General features: G+C 35.7%; 1 protein-coding gene across 2 annotated transcripts in view; it reads left to right on the plus strand.

The window, feature by feature from the left end:
• The window catches only part of ACAP2 (ArfGAP with coiled-coil, ankyrin repeat and PH domains 2), a 144,406-nt gene that overhangs the window by 26,415 nt on the left and 91,376 nt on the right, over nucleotides 1-26,615 (plus strand). For both annotated transcript variants that reach the window (XM_025876382.2, XM_073895254.1), the window contains exon 2: nucleotides 18,514-18,571. In XM_025876382.2, coding sequence (XP_025732167.1) covers nucleotides 18,514-18,571 — 58 coding nt within the window. The remainder of the gene's footprint in view (nucleotides 1-18,513; nucleotides 18,572-26,615) is intronic.

Here is a 26,615-nt window from a genome sequence, read left to right on the forward strand (position 1 = left end):
TGGGGCTCGATCCCAGGACCCTGGGATCATGACCTGAGCTGAAGGCAGATGCTTAACGCCTGAGCCACCCAGGCACCCTCTATTTTTATTTTCTTTACATTGTGGTCAGTGTGGTTCATTGTATTTCTGTTTTATGAATGTTATGAATTATCTTTGTGGGTTAATGATTCAGTTTTCTAAAGTGGTCCATGAAATGTTTAAATAGAATCTGTATACTCTGTTTGCAGGGTATAAATCTTAGTTGATGGCTATATGTCTGTTGGATCAACTGTACTGATCATCTTATTTTGTTCCTCTCTAGCAGAGGTTGCAGACTGGCTAGCATAGTCTTATTTGGTCCACAGACATATTTTGTTTGCCGTGTACTGTGTTGGCTTGTGTAATGTAAAAGTTAACATTGATTAAAAAGTTGCCAATGTTTAAAAATTTTAAGATTTTATATGCATATGTGGGTTTCTAGTTCCTCAGAAGACCTTATTTCAGCTTTTTAAGCAGTTCATACTTGGGATCAGGAGAGTCTTTCTGAGCATGACAACAAAGACAAAACCTACATTTGACACTATAAGAATATTAACCCCCCCCATAAAGACATATGGGAAAATATTTGGAATAAGTGAAAGAAATTTCAAATCCTATGTATTTAGAGAGTTCTTAAAAATGTCTTGCAGGAACTCCTGGGTTGGTGAACATGTGGAGATTTGGAGAGAGTGGCATGCTCAGAGAGCATGGAAGTTCTGTGTCCTCTCCCATTTACCTTGCCCATCTCTCTGGCTGCTCTGAGTTACATACACTACTAGCTCGTGGGTATGCCCCTGCTAATCTGTATTCTTTTTAGATAAGACCTGATGCAGTTGTTTATAACTGGATTCAAGAATATGTTTGGCTAAGAAGTCTCCATCTAAAATAAAAGTCAGAAGATTAACCCCTAGCTCAGATATCTGAAAATGTCTATATCAGCTTTTGATCTGTAAAAATACACTCTAATATAAAAATTCTTCCCCATCCTTTTATCAAAAGAGCATTTAAATTATTTGGCCATTTAAATAAATCTGAAATAATGTACTGGGGGAAAAAAAAAAGTCTTGGAGTTCCATTTGTATGAAGTGTCCAGAACTGGCCAACCTACCAGGACTGAAAGTAGATTAGTGGTTGCCTAGGCCTGGGAATAGGGGGAGGGGAATGAGTAGTGACTTCTCATGGGTATGGAGGTTCTTTTGGGGGTGATGTGAATATTCTAAAAGTAGATTGTGGTGATGGGTGAACAACTTTGAACCATACAAAAACTATCAAAATCTATGCTTTAAATGAGTATTGTATTTGAATTCTAGCTCAATAAAGCTGTTAAATTTTTTTTTATTGCAAACCTACCTTAGAAAATAAGCTAATATCATAAATAGGCATTTAAAAAAGGAACGTGGATGGCTTATAAATCTAATTTTTTTCATAATTACTTTTTAAAGATGATTTTATTTATTTGAGAGAAAACAGGAGCAGGGGGATGGGCAGACGGGGGGGGGTGGACAAGAAGCCTCCCCGCTGAGTGGGGAGCCCGACTAGGGGCTTGATCCCAAGACCCTGAGATCATGACCTGAGCTAAAGTCAGATGCTTAACCAACTGAGCCACCCAGACATTCCTTTCATATTTTCTATTAATTAAATGGGAAATTAAATCAACATGGAGATGTCGTTAATTTAAATTGTTCAATTGATGAAGATTAAAATGATTAATACTCAGAATATAAAGAGATGGGTGTACTCATGTAGCTGGTAGAAGTATAATTTGATACAGCCTTTGTGGGGGGCTAGGAGAGTAGATAATATGACATTGTATAACAACAACAGCAACAACAACAAACCCTTAAAATATTGATACTCATAAAACATTTGTTTCAGCAATTCCACTTTTAGAAATCTACACAGGGCTTTTTTCACTTAATACTCTATTTGCAGGGAGGGGAGTGGGGGGATGGGTTAGCCTGGTGATGGGTATTAAAGAGGGCACATTCTGCGTGGAGCACCGGGTGTTATGCACAAACAATGAATCATGGAACACTACATCAAAAGCTAATGATGTAATGTATGGTGATTAACATAACAATAAAAAATTTTAAAAAAATACTCTGCAAGTATCTCGTCTCAGTGCATATTTAGAGGGTAATATTCTCTACAAAACACTTTTAGAAGAATTAATGTTTTTATATGGACTTCTTGTTTATCCCTTTGATCAGAAATTATTAAAAACAATTATTTTCAGGATGGGTTTTAGGCAGACTGAGAAATCACTGAAGAACATGTTAATTGCAAATTGCGAGATATTGTAATTTCTTGCTTTTTGAAGAAAGTTCAACCTGTTAATCCTTTAAGCTATGTTTTGGAGTTTGATGGTGAACAAGACTCAATCTTTGCTTCATGGAGCAAATGGACACTTAAATTGCAGTGTACTAAGTGATAGAATTGAAGTTAATCTTGGGAGCATATAAAAAAGTTCTCCGTCTTGCATGGGCAAGCGAAGCTTCCCAAGGTGAAGTGTTTAAGCTGACAGGTGAAGGACAACTTGGGAATTATCAAGGTGAAGAGGAGTTTAAGAAAAGGATTTCTGGTACAAAGCTGCATGTACAAAGGCCCAAATATAGGTGAGAATGTAGAATGGTGAAGATGGGAGCATAAATAAGGGTGAGATCATGGTCCTTTTGAGTCACATTAAAGATTTTATTTTGTTTTTTAATTAAAGATTTTATTTATTCATTTGACAGAGCAGAAGCAGAGGGAGAAGGAGAAGCAGGCTCCTGGCTGAGCAGGGAGTCCGACATGGGGCTCGATCCCAGGACCCTGGGATCATGACCTGAGCCGAAGGCAGACGCTTGACTGCCTCAGCCACCCAGGTGCCCCCACATTAAGGATTTTTAAACTGAGGATAGTAGAAAGCCATCAAAAAATGCTAATCAGGAGGTTAGTGTATCTTGATCATATTTTTGCTTACTAAAGAACATGTTGATTGCAGTGTGTTGATGCAATTAACTTCACTGGAGCAGGACAGTCCTTTAGAAGGTGGTTGCTGCAACTCAGGTGAGAGGGAATGATGGTCAGAAGTAGGATAGCATCAAGGTATTTAAGTGGTAGAACGTTAGGACATTGTGTTTGCTTGCGTCTGAGAGATGAGAAAGGAGTCCAGGATGATGTCTAGATTTATGTCTTGATCAGGTGTGCAACTACCGTTGCTACTCACTGAGATAGAGAAGGGCAGATTTGATGGAGAAGATAATGCCCAATTTATTTTAGTTACGGTCCATTCAGGCAGAGATGTTCAATAGGCAGTCTGAAGCTCTGAGAGAGATGGGCTGGAGATGGAAGATTTGAGATGTTGGTATTTATTTCCTTGAGGGTAAGTTGATTTTATAAGTTGGGATAAGTTCCTTTTATATTTTACGACAGATACATATTCAGCTTGTGCTGAAAGAGGTGCTTGCCAAATAAAACAGGCATTCTGAAAGTGTTTTGTTGAATATCTTTATACTTCCAGTGTTAAAATTGTGAGATTCAACCTAATTGGTACTTGTTCTTTTAGTTTCTTTTCACATTTTTCATGGCATTTCATACATAGAAAAATTTGATCAGTCAGTGGTATTGAGTGATCATACAATTGAAAATATTTTACAGTTATAAATGATGATACAGACATCAGCAAATGTGTGTGTTCTTTTTAGTAGGTTGTATCTTTTAGAGCAGTTTTAGGTTCACAGTCAACCTGAGCAGAAAGTACATAGAATTCCCATGTTATCCCTACCCCGCACACTTACAACCTCCTCCACTGTCTTTATCAGGCATCCAAGTATGGCACGTTTGTTGCAGTTGAAGAACCTGCATTGATACATCATTATCACCCAAAGTCCATGGGTTACATTAGGGTTCACTCTTGGTGTTGTGCATTCTGTGGGTTTGGACAAATGTATGACATGCACCCACCATCATAGTAACATGCAGAATGGTTTAACTGCCCTCAAAATCCTCTGTGTTCTAATTCATCCCTCCCTTCCCCTTAACCCCTGATCTTTATAATATCTCCATAGTTTTGCCTTTTCCAGAATGTCATATAGTTGAAATCATACAATGTGTAACATTTTCAGATTGGCTACTTTCACTTAGTATGCATTTAAGTTTTGTCCTTTCATGACTTCATAACTCATTCCTTTTTAGCTTTTGAATATCCCACTGTCTAGATGTACCACAGTAAGTAAGTAAATCAATCAATCATTCAATCCATTCACCTACTGAAGGATAACTTACAGAATGGGAGAAGATATTTGCAAATGACATACCCGATAAAGGGTTAGTATCCCAAATATATAAAGAACTTATACAACTCAACATCAAAAAACCCAAATAATCCAATTAAAAATGGGTAGAAGACATGAACAGACATTTCTCCAAAGAAGACATACAGATGGCCAACAGACACATGAAAAGATGCTCAGTATCACTCATCATCAGGGAAATGCAAATCCAAACCACAATGAGATATTCACCTCACCCCTGTCAGAATGGCTAAAATCAAAAACACAAGAAACAAGTGTTGGTGAGAATGTGGAAGAGAAAGGAACCCTTGTGTGCTTTTGGTGGGGATGCAAACAGGTTCCGTCACTCTGGGAAACAGTATGGAGTTTCTTCAAAAATTAAAAATACATCTGCCATCTGACCTGGTAATTCCATTAGTGGGTATTTACGCAAAGAATATAAAAACACTAATTTGAAAAGATATATGTGCCCTATGTTTATTGCAGCATTATTTACAATAGCCAAATTATGGGAACAGCCCAAGTATCAATTGTTAGATAATGGATAAAAAAGATGAGGTGTATATTTATACAATGGGATATTATTCAGCCATAAAAAAGAATGAAATCTTGCCATTTGCAACGTCATGGATAGATCTAGAGGGTATAATGCTAAGTGAAATAAGCCAGTCACAGAAAGACAAATACCATATGATTTTACTCATATGTAGAATTTAAGAAACAAAACAAAACAAAGGGAAAAAAGAGACAAACCATAAAACAGTCTCTCAACTATAGAGAACAAACTGATGGTTATCAGAGGGGAGGTAGGTGTGGGGATGGATGAAATAGGTGAAGGGAATTAAAGAGTACACTTATCTTGATGAGCACTGAGTAATGTATAGAATTGCTGAATCACTATATTGTACACCTGAAACTAATATAACACTATATGTTAAGTATACTGGAATTAAGAAAATAATATTTTGTGACATGAAAATTATATAAAATTCAAACTTGTTTCTGTAAATAAAGTTTGTTGGGACATAAAAAAAAAAAAAACCCTGCTGATTTCAAAAGCAGTTGTTACAGTCTTATTTTTATTATCTCCGAGATGGATTTTACAATTACTGCTGATTTCAGACAATTATTATGGTCTTAATTTGTTGTTCTTGCCAAGATTAATTTTACGAAAAATTCATACAGCTGAAAAGGACTTAAATTTCTGCTTATTACTAACTGTTCAGAATTTCAAATTTTATATTCTGAGCAGAAAGTTATGCTACCTTAATAGAGTATGCTGATTTTTATTTTTAAGTTAAGCATAGATTCTTAAGTAGTTGATCAGCAGGTTTATATAGTATAAGATGTAATCCTTTACCATTAAGACATAGCTTTAAAACAAATTTTGACATCCACTGTGAGTTTTAATGCAGCATAATTACTATGTTAATTACCTATAAATCCCTCAGCAGATTGACCTAGAAATTTCTATGAAATTGGTCGGTACCAGGAATATGCTTGTCACAGGCAAAAGACTAAAGATTAGAGATTATCCAGGAAATAGCTAAATAAAGTGTGTATGGTGTCTTTTGATGTGTAGATATTCATACTTTTAATTTATTTTCCATTTTTTATGGTGATAAAAGTATAACATAAAATGTGCTGTCTTAACTATTTTTGAATGCATAGTTTAGTGGTATTAAAGTACACTTAATATTGTTGTCTGCCTTTTAGGACTATGCATCTCCAGAACTCTTTTCATCTTGCAAAAGTAAAACTGTACCAATTAACAATAACTCCCCATTCCCACCTTACGTGTTCGCTCTTTTTTGGGGAAGGGAGCGGCGGAGGGAGTGGGAGAGAAAGAATCTTAAGCAGTCTCCATGCCCAGTGGGGAGCCAAACAGGGGCTCAGTCTCAGGACCCTGAGATCATGACCTGAGTGGAAATCAAGAGTCAAAACCTAGCCGACTGAGCCACCAGATGCCGGCGTTTGTTTTTCAGAGGACACTGCTGTTTTTTTTTACTGGTCTTGCCCAGATAATGGGTGCTACCTTAACACTTGCCACTGGGAATGACCTTACCTTTCAGGAATGTGGATTTATTCCTGTAGTTTTAAATAATACAGCCTCATCAGACTATGACACAACTCAGTGTTCATACAGTAAATACATCTATTTAGTGTTGGGCTGTTTCCTTAAGAAACATGCTTTTTACTTTCTTCAGCAATGTTGGACACAGTCATAATAGTTTAAGATAGTAGAATTTTAAAACCAGGTGATTTCTGTTTCCAGCTCACTAACATGTATGATTTCTTCTTATTTAAAATGTTATCTGTTTTATAAGAAAAAGTTTATGTGTTGCAGTGTATTTTTATTTTTGACTTTGAGGGTAGTGACGTCCCTGTGGCTGACTGCATCCTAGATTTACCTGGGATCTCAGTGAAGATTAAAATATGTCAGAGTGAGTGGGATAGGGATCTTGGAGTCTGTATTTTGATATGCCCATTATTTGGTCAGGGATATGTGTGGTTATCATTAATCCAGGAGACTTTCTTACTGGCCTCTTTATATAGTCTAGATTTTAGTGTGCATCATATACACATGTATTTCCATTCCTAAGGAATGGAAATTAAACTCAAAATGGACTTGTCAGCGGTTATTTTGAGACTCCAATAGAAATCCTTTTATAAGATGGTTGTTAGACACAGATTTAGATATGCTACATAGGACAAATAAGATTTAAGGCAATTCTTAAGTCTGTAAAGTTTAAGTAGTAGTTTGTGTTTCTTTCCCCTTGAATTGTGTTAAACACAAAATATTTTGAACTTGTAGGGTGTCTCAGTTTATACCTCCTTGGAAGTGTCACATTAGCTGTTCTCTGAAGGTAAATACATCATCATTATACATATTGGCTTATTTAGTTCTCTCAGTTAAGTCATCTGATGTCTTTGAATATTTTCCTGTTATTTAGTTGGTAACATTAGGTATCACCGAGAATGTACAACTAAGATGCTATAGGTCTAGGATGTTTAATGGGCATCCATTGTATCTGTAGTCCTTTCTTAGCCATTGTAAATTGGTGGATTCTAGATCTCTTGATGAGCTATGGAATATGAATAAATGCTCCGCCTAAATATATGTATATTACTGAAGTTGTACAATCTCTTACATAAATTGCAGAATCTCCTTTAGAGTGTAAGGATGGTTAAATGCAAGGATGATTGATGACTTATTGATGGAAAATAAAATTTGAAGTATAAGGATTCTCGGCTTTTTAGCAGTATAGGTAATATGATTGTATTAAGGTTACCATAGCTAGATTGTTCATATGAAGGTAACCCAGACTTCCAGTTTTGTTTACTGCTAAAAAACAAGATTGGCAAATTTGTGGGACAGAATTATAACCCAACCCTAAAGAGGTAATGAAATTAATTTGAAGTGATTGGTCTTGTGTATGTGTTGTTTTTGAGAATTTATCAGCAAAGGATAACAAAGCTGTAGCTATACAAAATGAGTTATAGACTTAGAATGAAATCAATTCTAATTTTATAGAAAGACAAGCACAGATTTTGATCTGTATATCGTCTCATGAGGAATTAGAGCTAGATTAGCAGTCCTTGTATTTATAGGAGTTAGATTGTGTTTAATATGAGTGGCAGTAGAACTTTTGCCCTAGACTTCCTGAGAAAGAATGCGAAGATTTCTTTTTTGTCTAATTAATTACCTTTATCTTCCAGGGAGGGATTGAGAATGAAAAGGGAAAGAGGGGAACCTACCTACTTGTCTTCCTTGTTGATTATTAAAACACATTTTCAGTTTCTATTTGGGATTTTTTTTTCTCTTCATTTTAGTTTCATATGCCTTATATTCCTAAAAAAATTTTCCAAACTTCTATTTTAAAATATTAATCTTTTCCGTAGGAACACAGTCTTGGTTCCTCAAAGTATCAGACCAGAAGTGTTTTTCAACATTTAAAAATTGTTTTCCTAACCATTTTGACTTGACTCAAAATTGATGTTTATCTCAGCCCTTATTTGACCTGTTAGTAGCCTTTGACATAGTTGATCACTTCTTCCTCCTCATTACATTTTTTTCATTTCCCTTCTGTACCATACTCTCTTGGTTTTCCTCTTAACCTCCTTCGTTGCTCCTTCTGTTTCTTTTTCTATTTCTCTTTGTTTTGCCTGACCTTTAATACTGGAATGTCCTAGACCTCAGTCTTTAAATTATTTTTTTATCTTTACTTTTTTTCAATATATCGTCTCACAGCTGTAAATACTGTTTGTTCATGATTCCTAAACTTACATCCCCAACTCAGACTCCTAAACTCTAGGCTCATATTAATCCACCTATTTGATGTCACCACTTGTATATCTAGTAAATATTTCAGATCTAGTCCAAACCTGAACTACAGTTCTTTTCTCCCCAGACCTGTTCTGCCTGTAGTCTTCTCCATCTCAGTTGGTTGCAGCCCTGTTTGACTGTTCCAGCTAAAATCTTGGAATCCATCCTTAATTTCACACCCACCTGCTCATTGGGGTACCTGTGCATGTGCTCACACACCACATCCAGCTCATGAGGAAATCCTCTTGGCTCTACCTTCAAAATATATCCATATTAGCATTTTTTACCAGTGATTGGTGTTTGTTTAAGCCACCTTCATCGCTTACTTGGATGATCTGTAGCTTTCTAACTGGTCTCTTTGCTTTCTTTTTTGTTTCCCTACAATCTTCTCCATACAGCAGCCAGAGTGATTCTTACAAAAATAAGTCATATTGTGTCTCTTCCCTGCTTTTTAGACCCTTCGGTTGTTTCCCATTTCACTTAGAATCTTTATCATTGGCCTACTATGCCTTAGACTGTTAATGGCGATGGGGCTCTCCATTACTTCTCTCATTTCCTCTCCTGCATCTCTCTCCTGTGCTTGTTCTGTTTCAGTCATGCTGGCCTCCTTGCTATTCCTTTAACACACCAGGGTAACCCATTGCATTGGTTGTTTTTTTCTGTCCATGACATCTTTGTCTGCATGGTTTACTTCTTCAGGCTTTGCTCAAATATCACTTTCTCAGTGAGGACTGTCTTGACCATCCTATTTAAAGTTGTAGCTGTCCTTGCCCCCTGCGCGGTACCCCCTTGATGTTTTAACCTTTTTTTTTTTTAATAGCACTAATCACCTTTTAGAGTACTATCTAAATGACTTATTTATTATGTTTGTTGTTTATTGACTGTCTTCCTCTTCCAGTGTAAGGTCGAGGAGGGCAAGGTTCTTTATTTCATCTGCGTATCCTAAGCAATAGATATTTGCTCCTGTTTGTTGTTAGAGAAAAGGAAGGGAAATTTCATTTCTTCATTTGTCTGAATTTTTCTAGTAGTGTTTTTTTTTTTAAGTTGTTTAAAAAAATCCCCCCCCCCCACTTTAGTTTAACTATTTTGATTCTTCTCTTTGGATGTCCAAGGATTCTATTTGATTTATAAGTTGAATGTAGTTATGGAATCATGGTAGTGTAATTTTGTGGTGGTGGTACAGTGAATTCCTCCTTAGATCCTTTGAGGTTTCTGTCAAGAAGCCTGTTTTAGAAATCCAAATCCTATATTAGTGTATATTCTATCTAGAGTTTTATATTACAAGAATTTCCTGTTTCTCTCAACTTTAAAGGAAATTAAAAGTATTATAATAATGGCTAGGTAAAGGTATATAGGCTCATCCTTGTATGTGGAAAGAACTTTTTCCTTCTTTCATTGTAAATCTAGTTTTGACGTTTATGCAATTATTTGTGTATTTTTTCTTTTCTTTAAAGGCTTTTCTAGTAACATCTCTATGAGGCTGTAGAGGCAGATTAGAATAACTAAAACTGGAGCAAGAGGGAACTGGAAAGTTACATATAAATACATGTGCACTGAGATGGAGGTATAACCATCATGAGTGGTCTTGGGCCCCAGATTATGTAATTTTTCTTAATGCTGCATCTGTCCATCCAATAAACAAATGTTTACTTGGTAACTAAATAAACTAGGGGTAGATAGCTAAATGGACCATAGTCTCTGCTCATGTCTCTCAGTTTAAGCAACAAGACTGCAAGTTGAATTATCATATTGAGTGCCAAGTGTTCTATTTGATGTAAGCATAGGGTGCTTTGTGGAGGAGGTGGTAGCAAGGTGCTCATTCCACTGAGAAGGCGGCACTTCAGTGTCACAAAATTACTATTTACTTCAGTGTCACAAACTTAGTGTGTGAACAGTGTCTTTAAAACCCTGAGCCTTTTTATTAGGCTCTTAAATGTGTATTCTTCTGCATCCTGTTTACAGATCTTGTAAAATTGCACGGTTTTAATGGAGATAAAGTACTACGTGAAGTGCTTTTCTAAACACAGCCCGCTCTATTTTCATTAAACAGTTCTGACGTTCAGCAATTTGCTAAAGTTTCTTCCAATTCCAGATTCTGTGATTCTGGAGTTGTAGCTCATTTCCTGTTAATGGTTTTTCTCTTTACTAGTTCATTATTACTATTCTGTATTATTAATATAACAACTGCTGTATCATAATGCAGGTGCCCCATGCAGATTGTAAAATACAGTGAAAATATATGGCAAAATTATTTTCATTATGTACTAAAACGGATTCTTTTGTTAACGGAGAAGCCTGGAAAAGTTATAGATGGGATTTGTTTAGCAGTCTAAGATATGTCATAGACAAATAGAACCCTGAAAGACCCAGTATGCAGTTATTTACCTGCTCTGATTTGCAGGCTGTCCTGTGGCTTAAGTACCATTTCCAGTTCCTGAAAAGGATAAAGGTGAACAGCCATGAAAGGGGGAATATGGTCTCTGATTATAATTTTTGACAATTTTGTCTGGGCTTAGCCGTAGATGTCCCTACCATCTTGCTCCTTTCTTCCATTGAGTCTGCTGATAGTCCCATCTTGGTCATCCTGACAGTATTATCAGTCACAGTGTTCTTTCCTCATAGATATCTACTTTCCCCCTGTTAGGAATCATGAAGTTTACAGTGCTCTCTTCTCCCTAAATGTATTGACCATGACATACCACTGATATGATAAGGATTGCAGTTTAACTGCTTTGGTTAAATATTTTAATTCTTTAAACAGTGATGGTAACTATTTTATTTTCCTATCATGTCAAAACCTACTGCAGTGATAAGATTCAGTCTTTTAGAAAAGGTGGCTTAATATTGTTATGTAATAAACATACATTCAGAGCCTTAATACTTCTTTGTATTGATTGCAGAGTTAGCTCTGTTTGTTCTTAGAAGAGTCAGACAGAAGTGTCCTTGATGACCTTGGAAAATAAAGTGGATTTTCAAATAATATCCTGTCATATTGTGTAGCACTGTGGCCCAGACTGAAATAATGAAGAAGTTAGGAAAAGTGTATTTGACATAAAATTTTTGGAAAAGGGCAAGAGTATTGAAGTGCTTAGAATTTGGACTTGCTGTTTTATTTGTTGATCATAGGCCTGTTTTAACGTTTTTTGCTCCTTTTTCAAACCATTTGAAATTCATGTTTGAAGTATGTGATGACTTAATCTTATTACTGCTTCTTTCCCTTTTGTTCCCATAAAATGAAAATGAAAAGAGAGCGTGTTATTTTCTTTAACATTATAGATTATTATAGCTGGCATTTATTGATTACTTACTGTCAGTCACTGTGCTAAAATTTTTATAAGTATTTTGAAATTTGTCATATAGCTCTATGGGAGAGATTGTCATTATCTGTATTTTGTAGATGAAATTGAAACACAAAGAACTTATTTGATATTACATAGCTAGTGTAAGAAGTAAAATACTGAATTCAAACACTGACAGTTTAAAAAATTCCATTCCATTGCTTCTTAGCATAAAGGTGTTAAAGAGACCCAATTCTAAAGGACCCAGAACTTACCAACAAAGTAAGGGTGGCCATTCACATTACAAAATGATTTAATGAGAGATTTATTTAAAAAAAATTTTTTTTAAGATTTATCTGAGAGAGAGAGAGCACAGGCAGGGGGAAGGGCAGAGGGAGAGGGAGAAGCAGGCTCCCCACTGAGCAGGGAGCCTGATGTGGGACTCTATCCCAGGACCCTAGGATTGTGACCTGAGCTGAAGGCAGATGCTTAACCAACTGAGCCAGCCAGGCACCCCGAGAGATTTATTTTAAAAGATTTTATTTATTTATTTGTCAGAGAAAACACAAGCAGGGAGAGGGGCAGATGCGGAGGGAGAAGCAGGCTCCCCGCCAAGCAAGGCACCTGATGAGGGACTTGATCCCAGGACCCTGGGATTAGAACCTGAACTGAAGGCAGACGCTTAACTGACTCATCCACCCAGCATCCCAGCCCGAGAGATTTATTTTAAAAAGCAGGTTTCAGGGTATGTACTCTCTGTTTTTTCTGGTCAAAAATGCAGAGGGAACCATCTCATCTTAGAGCCACCACTAGGAGTTTTATCGTTTATTGAGTTACAGGTTGTGGGCTGTCCCTGATCCAGCCATTGTCCTTTCTTTGCCAGAATAGCCAAGCATTGCCCACAGTGGTTAAAGCTGTTGATCTGAAAGAGGAAGTTGCCTGGTGATGGTAGGTGCCATGATGGACAATATAGGCAACTCCTCCCAGTATCTAAATGGCTAATTTATATGCAACCTTTAGGAATATATCTTTTATATAAAACAAGGAATATAGATGTTAGTTTCAAAATCTGTACATTATAGTTAATCTTTGTTAATTCTTTAGAAGGTTGTTATGACTTAGAGCCTCAAATCCATCTTTAATTGTTTAAATACTTAATCTTTAGTATTTATGGGCTTATTAGTGATCTCGAATATCCTGTTGTTACATTTTAGATTGTATCATCATGTGACCTAGTACAATTAATTCCATTTTAAGGAAATTGCCAAGGTTCACGTGGAAGTTAGCTTTTTTTTTTTTTAGGATCTCAAATGGATGGCTACAACAATCCATCATACTTCCTGTTTCAAATAATTAGCTTTTATAAAGAGAATATAGTGCTCGTATTATTCATACTATTTAGTTATTTTTATGGATCATTTTATAAAAACAGTGGTTTAGGGGTGCCTGGGTGGCTCAGTCAGTTAAGCATCTGCCTTCAGCTCAGGTCATGATCCCAGGGTTCTGGGATCCTACATCGGGCTCTCTGCTCAGTGGGGAGTTGGCTTCTCCCTCTCCCGCTGCCCCTCTGCTCTGCTTGTGCTCTCTCGCTCACTCTCTCAAATAAATAAAATCTTTTTAAGAAAAAACTCTGACTTACAAAACAAAACAGTGGTTTAAAAAAGATTATTGCTACATCAGGGGTATGCAATTATGTGGGTAGGGAGAATTCTGTTTTTATGCTTCTCATAGAGCTTCATTTAATTCACAGCTGAAAGTGATCACCATGTGATTAGAAATGTCTCAGTGTTGGGGCACTTGGGTGGCTCAGTCAGTTGAGCATCCAACTCTTGATCTTGGTTTAGGTCTTGATCTCACGGTCATGAGTTCCAGGCCCGAGTTGGGCTCAGCGCTGGGTGTGGAGCCTACTTAAAAAAAAAAAAAGTCTCAATGTTAATACTTGCTTCTAGAATTTTTTCTATTCTAGTTTTATGTTTTTAGTTAACTGTTTTCTGAGTTGATCATAAAAAAACCGATGCATGAAGAGATAAAAGAATCAAGATGTTATTAAAAGTAGTGACATTTTTCTGAATTATAGGCTTATTCAGCTTCTTAGAAGGTACAGCCAACCAGAACAATGTTCTAAAAATTATTTCCGTGTATGTATTTTGTATTTGAGAAAGGATTTCATTCATGTTTTTGTATTTAATATTCATAACGAGTCAGTAAACCTTTCCTGTAAGATGCCAGATAATAGTAAATATTTTAGGTTTTGTGGGCCATATGGTCTCTCTTCCTAAACTATTCAACTCTTTCATGCCATTATTGCATGTAAGCTGTCAAAGACAGTATTTAAATGAATGAACTTGGCTGTGTTTCCATAAAACTTGTGGATGCTGAATTTGAATTTAATATAATTTTCTTGTCATTAAATACTCTTGTTTTTTTTCCAACCATTTAAAAATGTGAAAACCATTTTTAGCTCATGGGCTGTATAAAAACAGGTTATGGTCCAGACTTGCCTGACAGGCTGTAGCTTGCTGAACTCTGTTCCAAATAATCCCGTGAGACTTTGCTGACTATTTTCTGTTTTTTCCCCTTTCTTTTAACATTATTTTGTGTTTTGCTACTTAGTCATATATTTTCTGACATTGTTAATGTGTTTATAACTTTTAAATTTTAATAATTCAAAAAAATTTAATGATTTTTATTAAGTTTTAAGCTATGGGGGGTAGGACCTATAATATTGGCCTCTTTAACACCTTGCACATTTATAAAAGTTATATATACTCAATAGATATTTGGGAGAGTTGAAAAGGAATAGTATCTTTCTTCCATTATTTGAAGGACTGTTGTATAGATTGTTTCATTTCACTTATTCATTTATTATACATGTTCCAGGATGGTTCTCTTGCATTATTCAATAGAAGTAATAGGGAGGCAAAACTTAGGTCAGAATGTAGGGATAAGAGAAAGGAGAGAGAGAGAGAGACTTAAGGATTGTATTCTTTGTGGCATGGTATATGCTGTGGTCAGTGATACACACAGCCCCTCATTTAACCTTTACAACTTGTTTAGGCATATCTTTACTCATTTTACAGATGAAGAAACTTAGATAAAATACTAAATAAGTGAGTGGTGGAGAATTTGAACTGAGATCATGATCTTTCCATATACTTTTCTTTTTATACTAAGGAATATTCAGTTAACTAGTTTGTCTTACACATCAGCTACTTAGCTATTACTACAAGTTGTGTGTGTGTGTGTCTGCTTTGCTATTACTACGAGTTTTCACACACATCTTAGATGACCAAGAACAGAGATTTTTTTTTAGAAAAGGTGAAATGTTGAATTGAAGAACCTCTAAGGTAAAGTTTCAGATTCTTTGACTATATGATTAGAGAGGGCTTTACTTTTAAATGCAGGTAAAACACATTTTTCCTTTTGTGTTTGTACCTCTCTTTAAAATGTTGTTTTACGGGACACCTGGCTGGCTCAGTTGGTGGAACATGCGGCTCTTGATCTCAGGGTTGTGAGTTTGAGCCCCACATTGGGTGTAGAGATACTTAAAAAAATAAGATCTTTATAAAAAATGTTGTTTTACAAAAGTAAATCGGTAGAATTGCACAATGAAATAAGATTGAGGAATATACATAAAGTTTCTATCAGATTGTTTACTAGAAATCAATGATTAAATCAAATCTTAAGCTGGTCATTTCAACTAATATGCTTGAAAGAAATTGAAGATTGAGTAAAGCTCGATTAAATAAATGTTACAAGTAAATGAAGAATATTTCTGACAGAATAAATAATTGTGGAGTTTCTTTCTTGACCCAACAAACATTTTGAGTGTCTGTACTGCTATGGGGAGCTCAGATAAGTGAGAGAAGTGGACAGTGATAGAGGCATGCATGAGGTTTTGTGGGGGCACAGGACAGATGTGTAATTAAGCTGGAGTGGGTGGAGGAAGAGGTTCCCAAAAGACCCTGCCTCCTGGGAAGATGATGTCTGAATTTCTTTCTTTTCCCCCTTTATTGGCTTTAAAATTATTTAAAAATTTGTAGTTCTTGCAAATATTAAACAATCCAGAAGTGTAACTAGTAAACAGTGTAAATCCGTATTTACACTTTTTGTTCTCCAATCCTCATTTTCAAAGTTATAGGTAATAGACTGGTAAATATGCTTCTAGATTTTTCCCTGTGCATTTACCAACTGGTTTTTTTCCTCCACAAAATTGGGTTCATACTATATATAATTTTGTAACTTGCTTTTTCCCCCCACATGTAATAGTATATCACATGTATGTTTCTATCCCAGTAGATGTAGATCAATCACATTTGAAAAACTTACTGCCTCAAATATGGGGATGGATGGTCCCTCATTTATTTACATTATTTCCTATTTCTGGACATGTAGGTTTTCAACCTGTTACAAAGAGTGAATATCCTTATGCAGATATATTTGTTTTCTTTTATGAATTAAGTTTTATTTTTTAACCATTATTTAAAAATTTTATTTTACTTTTTTTTTTGATGTAGTGTTCCATGATTCATTGTTTGCGTATAACACCCAGTGCTCATTGCAATACATGCCCTCCTTAATACCCATCGCTGGGCTAATCCATCCCCCCACCCCCTCCCCTCTGAAACCCTCAGATTGTTTCCCGGAGTAAGAACGTGCCCTCCTTACTACCCATCACCAGGCTAACCCATCCCCTCTCCCCCCTCCCCTCTAAAACCCTGTTTGTTTCGCAGAGTCCAGAGTCTCTCATGGTTCGTCTCCCCCTTTGATTCCCCCCGTTCATTTTTCCCTTCCTTCTCCTAATGTCCTCCCTGCTATTCCTTATGTTCCACAAATAAGTGAAACCATATGATAATTGACTTTCTCTGCTCGACTTATTTCACTTAGCATAATCCCCTGCAGTCCCATCCATGTCGATGCAAATGATGGATATTCATCTTTTCTGAGGGCTGAGTAATATTCCATTGTATATATGAACCACATCTTCTTTATCCATTCGTCTATTGAAGGGCATCTCGGCTCTTTCCACAGTTTGGCTATTGTGGACATTGCTGCTATGAACATTGGGGTGCCTGTGTCCCTTTCCACTACATCTGTATCTTTGGGGTAAATACCCAGTAGTGCAATTGCTGGATCATAGGGTAGCTCTATTTTTAACTTTTTGAGGAACCTCCACACTGTTTTCCAAAGTGGCTGTACCAGCTTGCATTCCCACCAACAGTGTAAGAGGTTCCCCTTTCTCCACAACCTCTCCAACATTCGTTGTTTTCTGCCTTGTTACTTTAAATGATAAGTAGCATATATAGGCAGGTGAAAGGGAGTTAAGATTAATGTGAAGGAAAAATGTTTTCTAGGCTAAGGGAACAAATGTAATTTGAAAAACACTGCGGAAGAAAATGATACTTTTAGTTAGGGGAGAAACATTTCTGTTTCTATGCTTTGGAAGTATAGCACCTCTTGTTTTCTTGAACTTTGAACTGTATGCTAGAGTATCTTGTTTTATGGAATAGGCATCTCTTTGCTGAACAATTTATAGTTGTATAATTTTCTTATTTTGGAGATTAAAAATTTTTTTCAGTAATTGTTACCAGATAGAGAAGTAGAATTACAAGCTGATAAAAATGATTATTTGGACATTATTACATAGAGGTTAAGTATGAGTAGTTCTGGGAATAGAGCTTATATTTTAGTTATCTTTTTCTTAGTTCTGTTAAATAATTGAGAATTTCTTACTCAGGTTTCAAAATAACTTTTTGGGTGGTTAGTCCTCCACTGTTGTCCATTTGAAACAAATTTGGTTAATTCATAAAATAACTACTGGGAAGTTGCTAGTTTATCGAGTAGGTACCTGAAAATGGGATAGATGACTTAGAGTAGGTGAATTGTGTTTTGTTATATCTTAACTCTTAAGTGTAAAATCTTATTATCCTTAAAAAGTTTTAGTTGCTGTTGTTTTGTTCCAAATTTCCAATTTTGGAATGTTGCCTGTAGTGTGATATCAAGTACTAATAAGTATTATAATTTTATAATTCTCCTGACAAGAGGACCTAATGCCTTCTTAAAAATACATGGGAAAGAAAATGGTTCATTAAACAAGGCTGACATTTTTCTGAACTATTTATAAAAATAAAAGCCTTTTCTTTTTGGTTGCCAAGGATGCTGTGTTATTTGGTTAGATGTGTTCTATTGAATAGAAATCCAAGTTTTGTTAAGGCTCAACTTTAAAAATTTTTCCTCATTAAAAAAAAATGCTAAGTACTTCTTATTAGTGTTATTAATTTCAGTAACATGAATGCTTTGAATCAGTCAGCCTAATGTGTTCTCTCATTACCTTAAATAATAATTGTATTATCTGTTACATTGCATGTTTATGAAGTACTTATACTTCATCCTAAGGTAATTATTACTTAATGTGAAGTGTAATTTTTAAGATTCATATCTTTTTTCATTTAGAGTTATTTTCCAAGAGTAAAGTAACATTTAAACACATCTGATAACTTAGCGGGGGAGGGAGGAGGCTGGAGGGTGGATGTGGGGAGGGACTGGGGGGAGGAGGGGGGCACTTTAAAAAAAATAATAAACACATGATAACTTACTTTATATATGATTTTTCTAGGGCTGCTTTGGAAGAAGTAGAAGGAGATGTGGCAGAATTGGAACTAAAACTCGATAAGGTGAATTTTACTTTAAAAGTTTTTTAAAACATTAATTCTTATTTTCCATTAACAATGATTTGGGCCTTTAATACTAAGTGGTTCATGTTACTTTTTTTTTTTTATCTCTATGAGGATAAATATTATTATCCCAATTTTACACATGAGTAAATTGAGGCTACAGACATAAAATAGCTTGTTGAAAATCTAAGGGGCAGAGCAGGAATTTGAACAGCATCTGACTTCAAAGCTAACTAGATATCCTTTATATTGTTGGAACTTTGTTTTCTTCTTCTCCATCAAAAAGATTGCATGTATCTTTTTGATGCTTAGTGGTTTTCATACATAACCTGACCATTCTTGTTTATAAATGTAGGTGTGGACACATTAAATATAAATAAAATTTAAAATACTGCTTCCCTTTTTTAAAGCTAATGCCAGAAATGCTTAGTATATATTTAATAATTGATATTAAGTGGTCATATTCTATTTGAGGGTAAATGTTCATTGATTCCTATCTTCTATATTAATTATTGATCATCTTTTTTTTTTCTCTACCCAAGAAATATTGCTATAAAGCAGGAAGAAATATGAGAATGAGTAAGACATGGCTTCTGGTTTCAAATAACCAGTAACTGTTTAGTGAAATATCTTTCTTAAAATTTATGGAGATAAATCAGATGCACATACCTGAAATACCTTTTCTGAAAATAACTTCCTACTTGTTTAATTATTATTGTAAATGGTATTGCTATGTAAAGCAGTGCTTCTCAAACTGTACTGTGCATAGGAATCACCTGGGGATCTTGTAAAAATACAGATCCTGATTTAGTAAGTCTGGGGTACCTGAGATTCTGTGTTTCTAATTAGATTCCAGGTGACACCAATGCTGTTGTTCCATGGACCGCACTTTGAATAGAAGGATATAAAATAACTAAGCTGAAGGTTTTCAAATGTTTTGAAATCATGAAATATATGTATGTATATAATGTAAATGGCATAGAGACTATATAAAGTAGTAGTATTAATTATGAATGTAAAACCAAACTTTTAGAAAATAATAGTTATTTTTGTGTTGTACTCTATAGTTTTTGAAACACTTTGATATATAGTATGTTCTTTGATTTTTACAATAATTCTGTGAGGTAGATAATACAAGTGCTATTATTCCCATTTTATAGATGAGGATACCAAAGCCCAGAAAGTGAAGGGGACTTGCTTCAAGTCAGAGGTAGAAGAGGCAGAACCAGCGTCAGGACTCACGTTTTTATTCTTAGTTCAGTGCTCTTTTTGTGCATCACTGTACTTCTGGATCTGTATTGGGGAGCCCTTTGCCACTTGGAAATTTTTTGAGGAACACTGAGAAGCTTCTTGGCAAGTGTTTTTTAAAATTAGTGGTGTAATTTTTGGTAAGGATATTTTCAAAAATATTTTCAAATATTTCTCTTTAAAATCACATATAGGATTATTGTTGTTATTTTACCCAGAGGTATTACATTTATTTTAAACACTCTGAAATAAAGTTTTTAACCATAAGGTAGGCAACAGAAATATAGTCTTGATTTTCTGGTAGATTTATGAGAGAGTATGTAGAAGGACAAGGCTTTTTTTTTTTTTTTTTTAGATTTTATTTGAGAGAGAGAGTAAGACACAGAGCATGAGCAGGGGAGAGATGGAGAAGCAGGCTCAGCTCCCAGCTGAGTAAGGAGCCGACACAGGGCCTGATCCCAGGACCTTGGGATCATGACCTGAGCCAGAGGCAGATGTTTAACTGACTGAGCCACCCAGGCACCCCTGAAAGACAAGGCTTTTTAAAGAATCATAGAGTAGTCTAATCAGGATATCTATTCTTTTTGGGTAGAACTGCATGTAAATCATGTGAAACATTTTGTGTGTTCATGGGGGGGGGTCCTCAAAATTTGAACTATCTAAACTGATAGAATCCACTAACAGCATTTTTGTTACTGATTTTGCTTTTGTGAACAGCTCCTCCCCCCACCCCTCCACCCCCATCTGTGTCAAATTTGGTTGGAGTTGGGAGACTGGTAGAATCTTAAAACCAAGAGATTCAAGTTTAAAACAAGTTATTCAAATATTGGCAATCAGTACTAAGATCTCTAAGCCCTTTCTAGAGTATTTATTACCCAAAGGCTAATAGGGGCATCATGGAAATTTTGACATTTAAAAAAATATTATCTTCCACCTGAATAGAAGGTCTATGTTACTTTTATGTTTCTCTAGTTTAAGATCTTGATTTCTTATAAAATGTACCTCTCCCAAATTCTTAAGTTAGTATCTATCATTTCACTTTAGAATTTTGAGGAGTTAGCACAGAGAGGAGAACCAGAGAGGAGGAAGAAATGGTTATTATTAAAGGTGGAGGCACTGAAGGACTAGTGGAGGGGAGGGGTTGCCCAAGATTAGTTTAGTGATTTCATAACTTTGTGCAAGGCAAATTCCAGCTGTAATATCATTGTAAATCATGCCACCAACAGGTTAAACTAGCTTGATGACTTAGCTTTTATTTATTTTGCTTATAATATGTTACCAATAGTTACACTCGTTGTGGACGATAATGCTTTATGAGTGGCATTGTTCTGCTGGGTCCAATGATTTGTCCATTCTGCCAGGCATTCTGGCATTGACAGCACCGTAGAGCATCATGGTGGCCGTCTAGATGTAATTTCTGTATCTGGTGTATCTTCTTACTGGAATGCTTGTTCCCTCTCTGGTGAGCAGATCCTCTTTAAATCACAGCTCAAGTACTACCAAACTGAGGTTCTTTTTCTTGTATTGCATTCTTTGTTGCACACACTTTCATTTAAATTATTAAAATATTATTGTAGTTTTTGGGTTGTAGCATGGTCTAATGGTTAAGAACACAAAGCCTGGAGTAAGACTGCCTTCATTTGAATCTGGCTCTACCACTTACTAAGCTGTTTGGCGTTGGGCAAGTTCCTCAACCTTCCTATGCCTCAGTTTCTTGATCTCCAAAAAGTAAAATTAGAGTTTCTATCTCGTAGGGTTATTATGAGAATAAGGTGCTTTAGTATATGTTAGTGCTTAGCATGGTTCTTAGCACATGTTAAGTTCTAAATAAATGGTAATGATGGTGTCTCTTCAACAGATTATTAGCTCCTTGAAGACAGTCTTTGAAGAAAAAGGAAAACCCTCATTTGATGCACACCATGTATCAAGTGCTAAGTTTTACTTATATTATCTCCAACTGTCACAACAATGGTGCAAAGTTGGTATTATACCCAATTTGCCCGTGAGAAAAATGACACTTAGAGAGGTTGTTATTTACTCAAGGACAGTCAACGGATAAGTTGTTTATATTCTCATCACCTGGGAAAGCGCCTATGACATACATATCACTTAGTACCAAAGAACTTTTGAATGAATTGGGGCTACTAGCTTGATAATTTTGACTAACTTGACATATACTCTTGGGTAAGAATCTTCCCTCTTTGTAGGCTTCTGTTACTCAGTTATACCTGTCCTCAGTGTCATCTACTAAGGATTTTGCTAGCTGGCATAGTTTCTATCATCAAGTCAGTCCTTCCTCCTGCATAGCTGCAGTGTATGTGTGGCTCAGCTATATGTCAGTTCCATTCTCTCTCCAACTCCTGTGATAGTGGCCTCTATTCTAATTCTGATACCTGTTTCCATGGTCAGAGCTCTGCCTTACCATTCAGAGTTCTCATCTCGGAAATCTGGAATGCGGATCTCTTACTTTCTTACCTGAGACTCTAGTCTTTCCAGTTCTCATTTCACTCCACTTCTGTTCTTCAAGCTTAGCTAGCCCTCTAGTCTTTCAGCCTATAAACTTCTGATATTTTAGACATTTTAAACTCCCCTTTCAGTGCATTTTTTTGGGGGGGGAAGTAATTTTTGGAGATAAAATTCACCGGACATAAAATTCATCATTTTAAAGTGTACAGTTCAGTGTTTCCAGTGTATTCACACTATTGTGCAACCCTCACCACTGTCTAATTCCAGTGCATTTCCATTACCTTAAAGAGAAATCCTGTACCTGTTGGCAGTCACTCCCAATTCACCTCTCCCTACATCCTCTGGCAACCACTAATCTACTGTGTCTGTATGGGTTTGCCTATTTTGAACATTTCATATAAATGGAATCATAATTTGTCCTTTTGTGACTAGCTTCTTTCACTTAGCATGATGTTTTTAAGGTTCATCAGTACATGTTGTAACATGTTCCAGTATTTCCTTTTATGCCTTTGTGTGGATAGACCACATTTTATTTATCCCTTCATCACTTGATGGACATTTGGGTTATTTCCACTTTTTGGCTAGTATGAATAATACTGCTATGAACCCTTTTAGTCTACTCTTAATTTTATTCCATCATATTTTTCTTCTGGATGCCTTCATTTCCCTCCCATAAAACCTACTCCATAGAATTCTCACTATATTAGTCTAATCATCTGTATTCTCTGTGTCATATCTGGGCTGTAAAGCCCTGTAGGAGAAGTTACACAATTGTTTGGTGAAATCAACTGGTGGAGTTACACATTCCTGGAATTCTTGATGTAAAACAAATTTTCCAAGACTTATTCAGGTTATCTTGTTATCTCTAACAGCTGTTATGCTTCTGTTTTCTCATGATTTATCACTTTGTTCTTCTTTCTTAATAGATGACTTTGACTCTATCTTCCTTTTGGTGGAACATTTTTATTTCTTGCTCCTAATCTAGAAATTTAGACTATGTCCTTCTCTTTTTCCACTTTTCCTCCCATTTGAGTGATAAAAGTATCCCTTTTCCTGTGTAATTCCAAACTCTTAACTTCTCAGGACTTTGCTTTAGCCATCTTCTTTTCTTTCTCTACCACCTCTTTATTTTAAGTAGAAAGTGTTCAAGTTTCCCTGGAACAAAAACAAAATAAGAGAGAGAACCAAAAGCAAACAAGAAAATTCTGACAAGGAAATATAAATCTTTAGTAATTACCATGTGCCAGTAATGGTTTGTGCTAAGATCTTTAAGTGCATTATCTTAATTCTTTTATAGTAATCTTGCATGGTTTGGTACCATTGTGATCATTTCAGACAGAAGAAACTTAAGATTACTGAGGTTAAGCTCACTCAGAATCATTTAGATGGTTAAGTACAGCAGCAGGATTTGAACCTAAACTGACTGAGCCCAGAACCCTATGTTTTTAACCATGATGATGTTATATTACCAACCTCTCTCTTTCAGCTATCATGGAACCTTTTAATTTAATTATTTTAAAGTTGTTTAATTTGTTGAATAATACCTCCTATGTGATACAGATTTCAAAGACACAAAAGTGTGTACCCAATGAAAAATTGGTCACCCTCTAATCTCTTTCCTAAAGGAGAACACTTGTGTCCTTCCAGAAATTTTCTAGGCATATAAAAGATTATAAATATTTGTCTTCTCTCCCACTACAACAAAAATATTAACACTGTTCTACATTTTGCCTTTTGAAAAACTACATCTTGGATTTGGGTTTCTGTTATTAATTATTGAGCTGCCTCATTCTTTTTAATGGCTGAATTGTATTTCATTGTATGGATATATCATAATTTATCCAGTTGCCTACTGTTGGACACTTAGATTGCTACCTGTATTTTACTGTGGCTACAGTGTATGACTTCACATATGTGTCATGTGGTTTAGGTGAACATATAACTTTATAATACTTTTCTAAAAGTGGAATTGCTAGAGTAGAGGGTATGTGTTTAAAATTTTGATAGCTCTTGCTAAGTTGCCTTACATAGAAATTGTACCAGTTTACATCCCCCCATAAATGTATAAGAGTACCTGTTTCCCCATACCTACCCTCTCTAAAATAGCAAGTTAATAAACTTTATAATCTTTGCTATTATGTAAAAAAAACAGTAATTTACTCTTTGTAAAAGAGTAAAATATTCTTTTACTATGAGTGAGATTGAATTTCTTTTTTCATGGGCATAGTATGTCTTTGAATTTTCTTTACTGGGTATTATCTGTACATAATCTGTTGGCCATTATTTTTGTAGTGGCTGGTTTGATTTTCAGAAATGATTGGTATCCTCTTCTTATAGCAGGGAAATTAGTCCCTTATGATTTGTTACTAATATTGTTTTCCCATATTGTTGTCTTTTGACTAAGTTTGTTTTTTTTTCCCCTAATAAAAATGTTTTATTTACTTATTTTTAAATAGACTCCATGCCCAGGGTAGAGCCAAATGCGGGGCTTGAACTCATGACCCTGAGATCAAAGACCTGAGCTGAGATCAAGAGTTGGACACCTAACCAACTGAGCCACCCAGACGCCCTGAAATTTTTATTTTTTTGTAGTTGAGTTGATTTCTTTCTTCTATGACTTCTGAGTTTTGCAACTTTCTCAAAAAGACTTTTCTTACTTTGGGATTATAAAAAATATTACCTCCTGTTTTAGTTTTCTGATTTAATATTTCATGTTTAAATCTTTATTCCATCTGAAATTAATTGGAGTGTTTGGAATTCAACTTAGTTTCTTTTTTTCTTTTTTCCCCTTTAGATGCTAATGTCCCTATGTCATTTATTGAATCACTTTTCCCCCTACTGGCTAGAAGGTTACTTTAATCAAGTACTGCATATTTGTATTGGTTTCTTTTTTTTTTTTAAATTTTTTTTTAAGGTTTTCATTGATTTGACAGAGGGATTGAGAGCACAAGTAGGCCGAGTGGCAGGCAGAGGGAGAAGGAGAAGCAGGCTCTCCGCTGAGCAGGGAGCCTGACGCGGGACTCAATCCCAGGACCCTGGGATCATGACCTGAGCCAAAGGCAGCCGCTTAACCGACTGAGTCACCCAGGCACCCCTGTATCGGTTTCTTGACTCCATATTCTGTTCCAGTGAAAACGTTTGTCTGTTCATGTCCATTACCAGAATTGTAATTACTATACTTGTATAATACATTTTAATAATATATAAGGCTAATGTTCCCATCACATTGCTCATTTTCAGTTATTTTCCCTCTTCTTGCATGTTGGTTATTCCATATGAATTTTAGAATTAGTTTTTCTGGTTTTTAAGACATTATTTTTTGTAATTTTCTCTTTATTTGTAATTTTCAAACTGTTTAAAAGACTGATCTCTGCCAGCATTTCTTGTAGTGAGTGTTTTGGAATGTTGTTTCTATGAGCATATTTCCTCTGAAGAGAATTCTATGCTAAATATTTTTGAGAAATGCTACATATTATACTCCTCTAGGATTCGCAACACCCATGAGTATATCAAAAGCTCTTTAAAGTTCAGCAATAAAGAAATCCGTTTATCTCTTTAAACCCAGAGTTTGCCAGATTTATTTTGTCACAGGATCCTTATTTTGGTATAGGATGTTCCTGTAGGATATTCTGTAGAATATATTTGGGAAATATTGATCTATCATCATGTCTTCCTTCATCTACAGTTCATAACTCCTGTAATCTGGCTAACAGCCCCCCAGTCAGTTTCTCTTACAATTATTCTTGCCAAGGATGCTGGTGACTTTGTCACTAAGCTCAATAGAAATTTTTAAAGTCTTTTTTAAAATTTGACTTTATGGATTTTCAGCCTATTCATCATCCATCTTTTGATACTTTGTTCTTTTTTTTACTTTGGTGAAATGATTCTCTTGCTTTTCCTCCTACTTTTCCTCTTCCTCTTTTGTTTCCGCTGTGAGGTTTTCACACTGCATGCTCTGCCCCTGCTTTCTGTCTAGGATGTAGCACTGCAGCACTGATATAACTATATATATGCTGATGACTCCTCTGTGTGTATCTACAGCACATGCCTCTTTTTTGAGTTTCAAACATCTGTTTTCACGTGTTTGATCAGCTTTCCACTTGGCTTAATATCACAGGCCCATCTAGTTCAGGGCCACCTCACAGGCCTAACACAGTGAAAACAAGTCTTTTGCTGGCCAGTTCAGTGTGTCTTTGTGTGAATTAGCAGATGTAGCCCATGGCAAGCAGAGCTCAGGCTGGATTTCAGCTCCTATTTTTTTTCCCTTGGTGGGACACAGTCTACATAACTGTACTACATAAGGGTACTTGACTGTAATTCTTGTATATAT

Source organism: Callorhinus ursinus, unplaced genomic scaffold, assembly GCF_003265705.2.
Source record: "Callorhinus ursinus isolate GAN/ISIS: 27379988/994484 unplaced genomic scaffold, GSC_fseal_2.0 scaffold1, whole genome shotgun sequence".
Taxonomy (NCBI): Eukaryota; Metazoa; Chordata; class Mammalia; order Carnivora; family Otariidae; genus Callorhinus; species Callorhinus ursinus.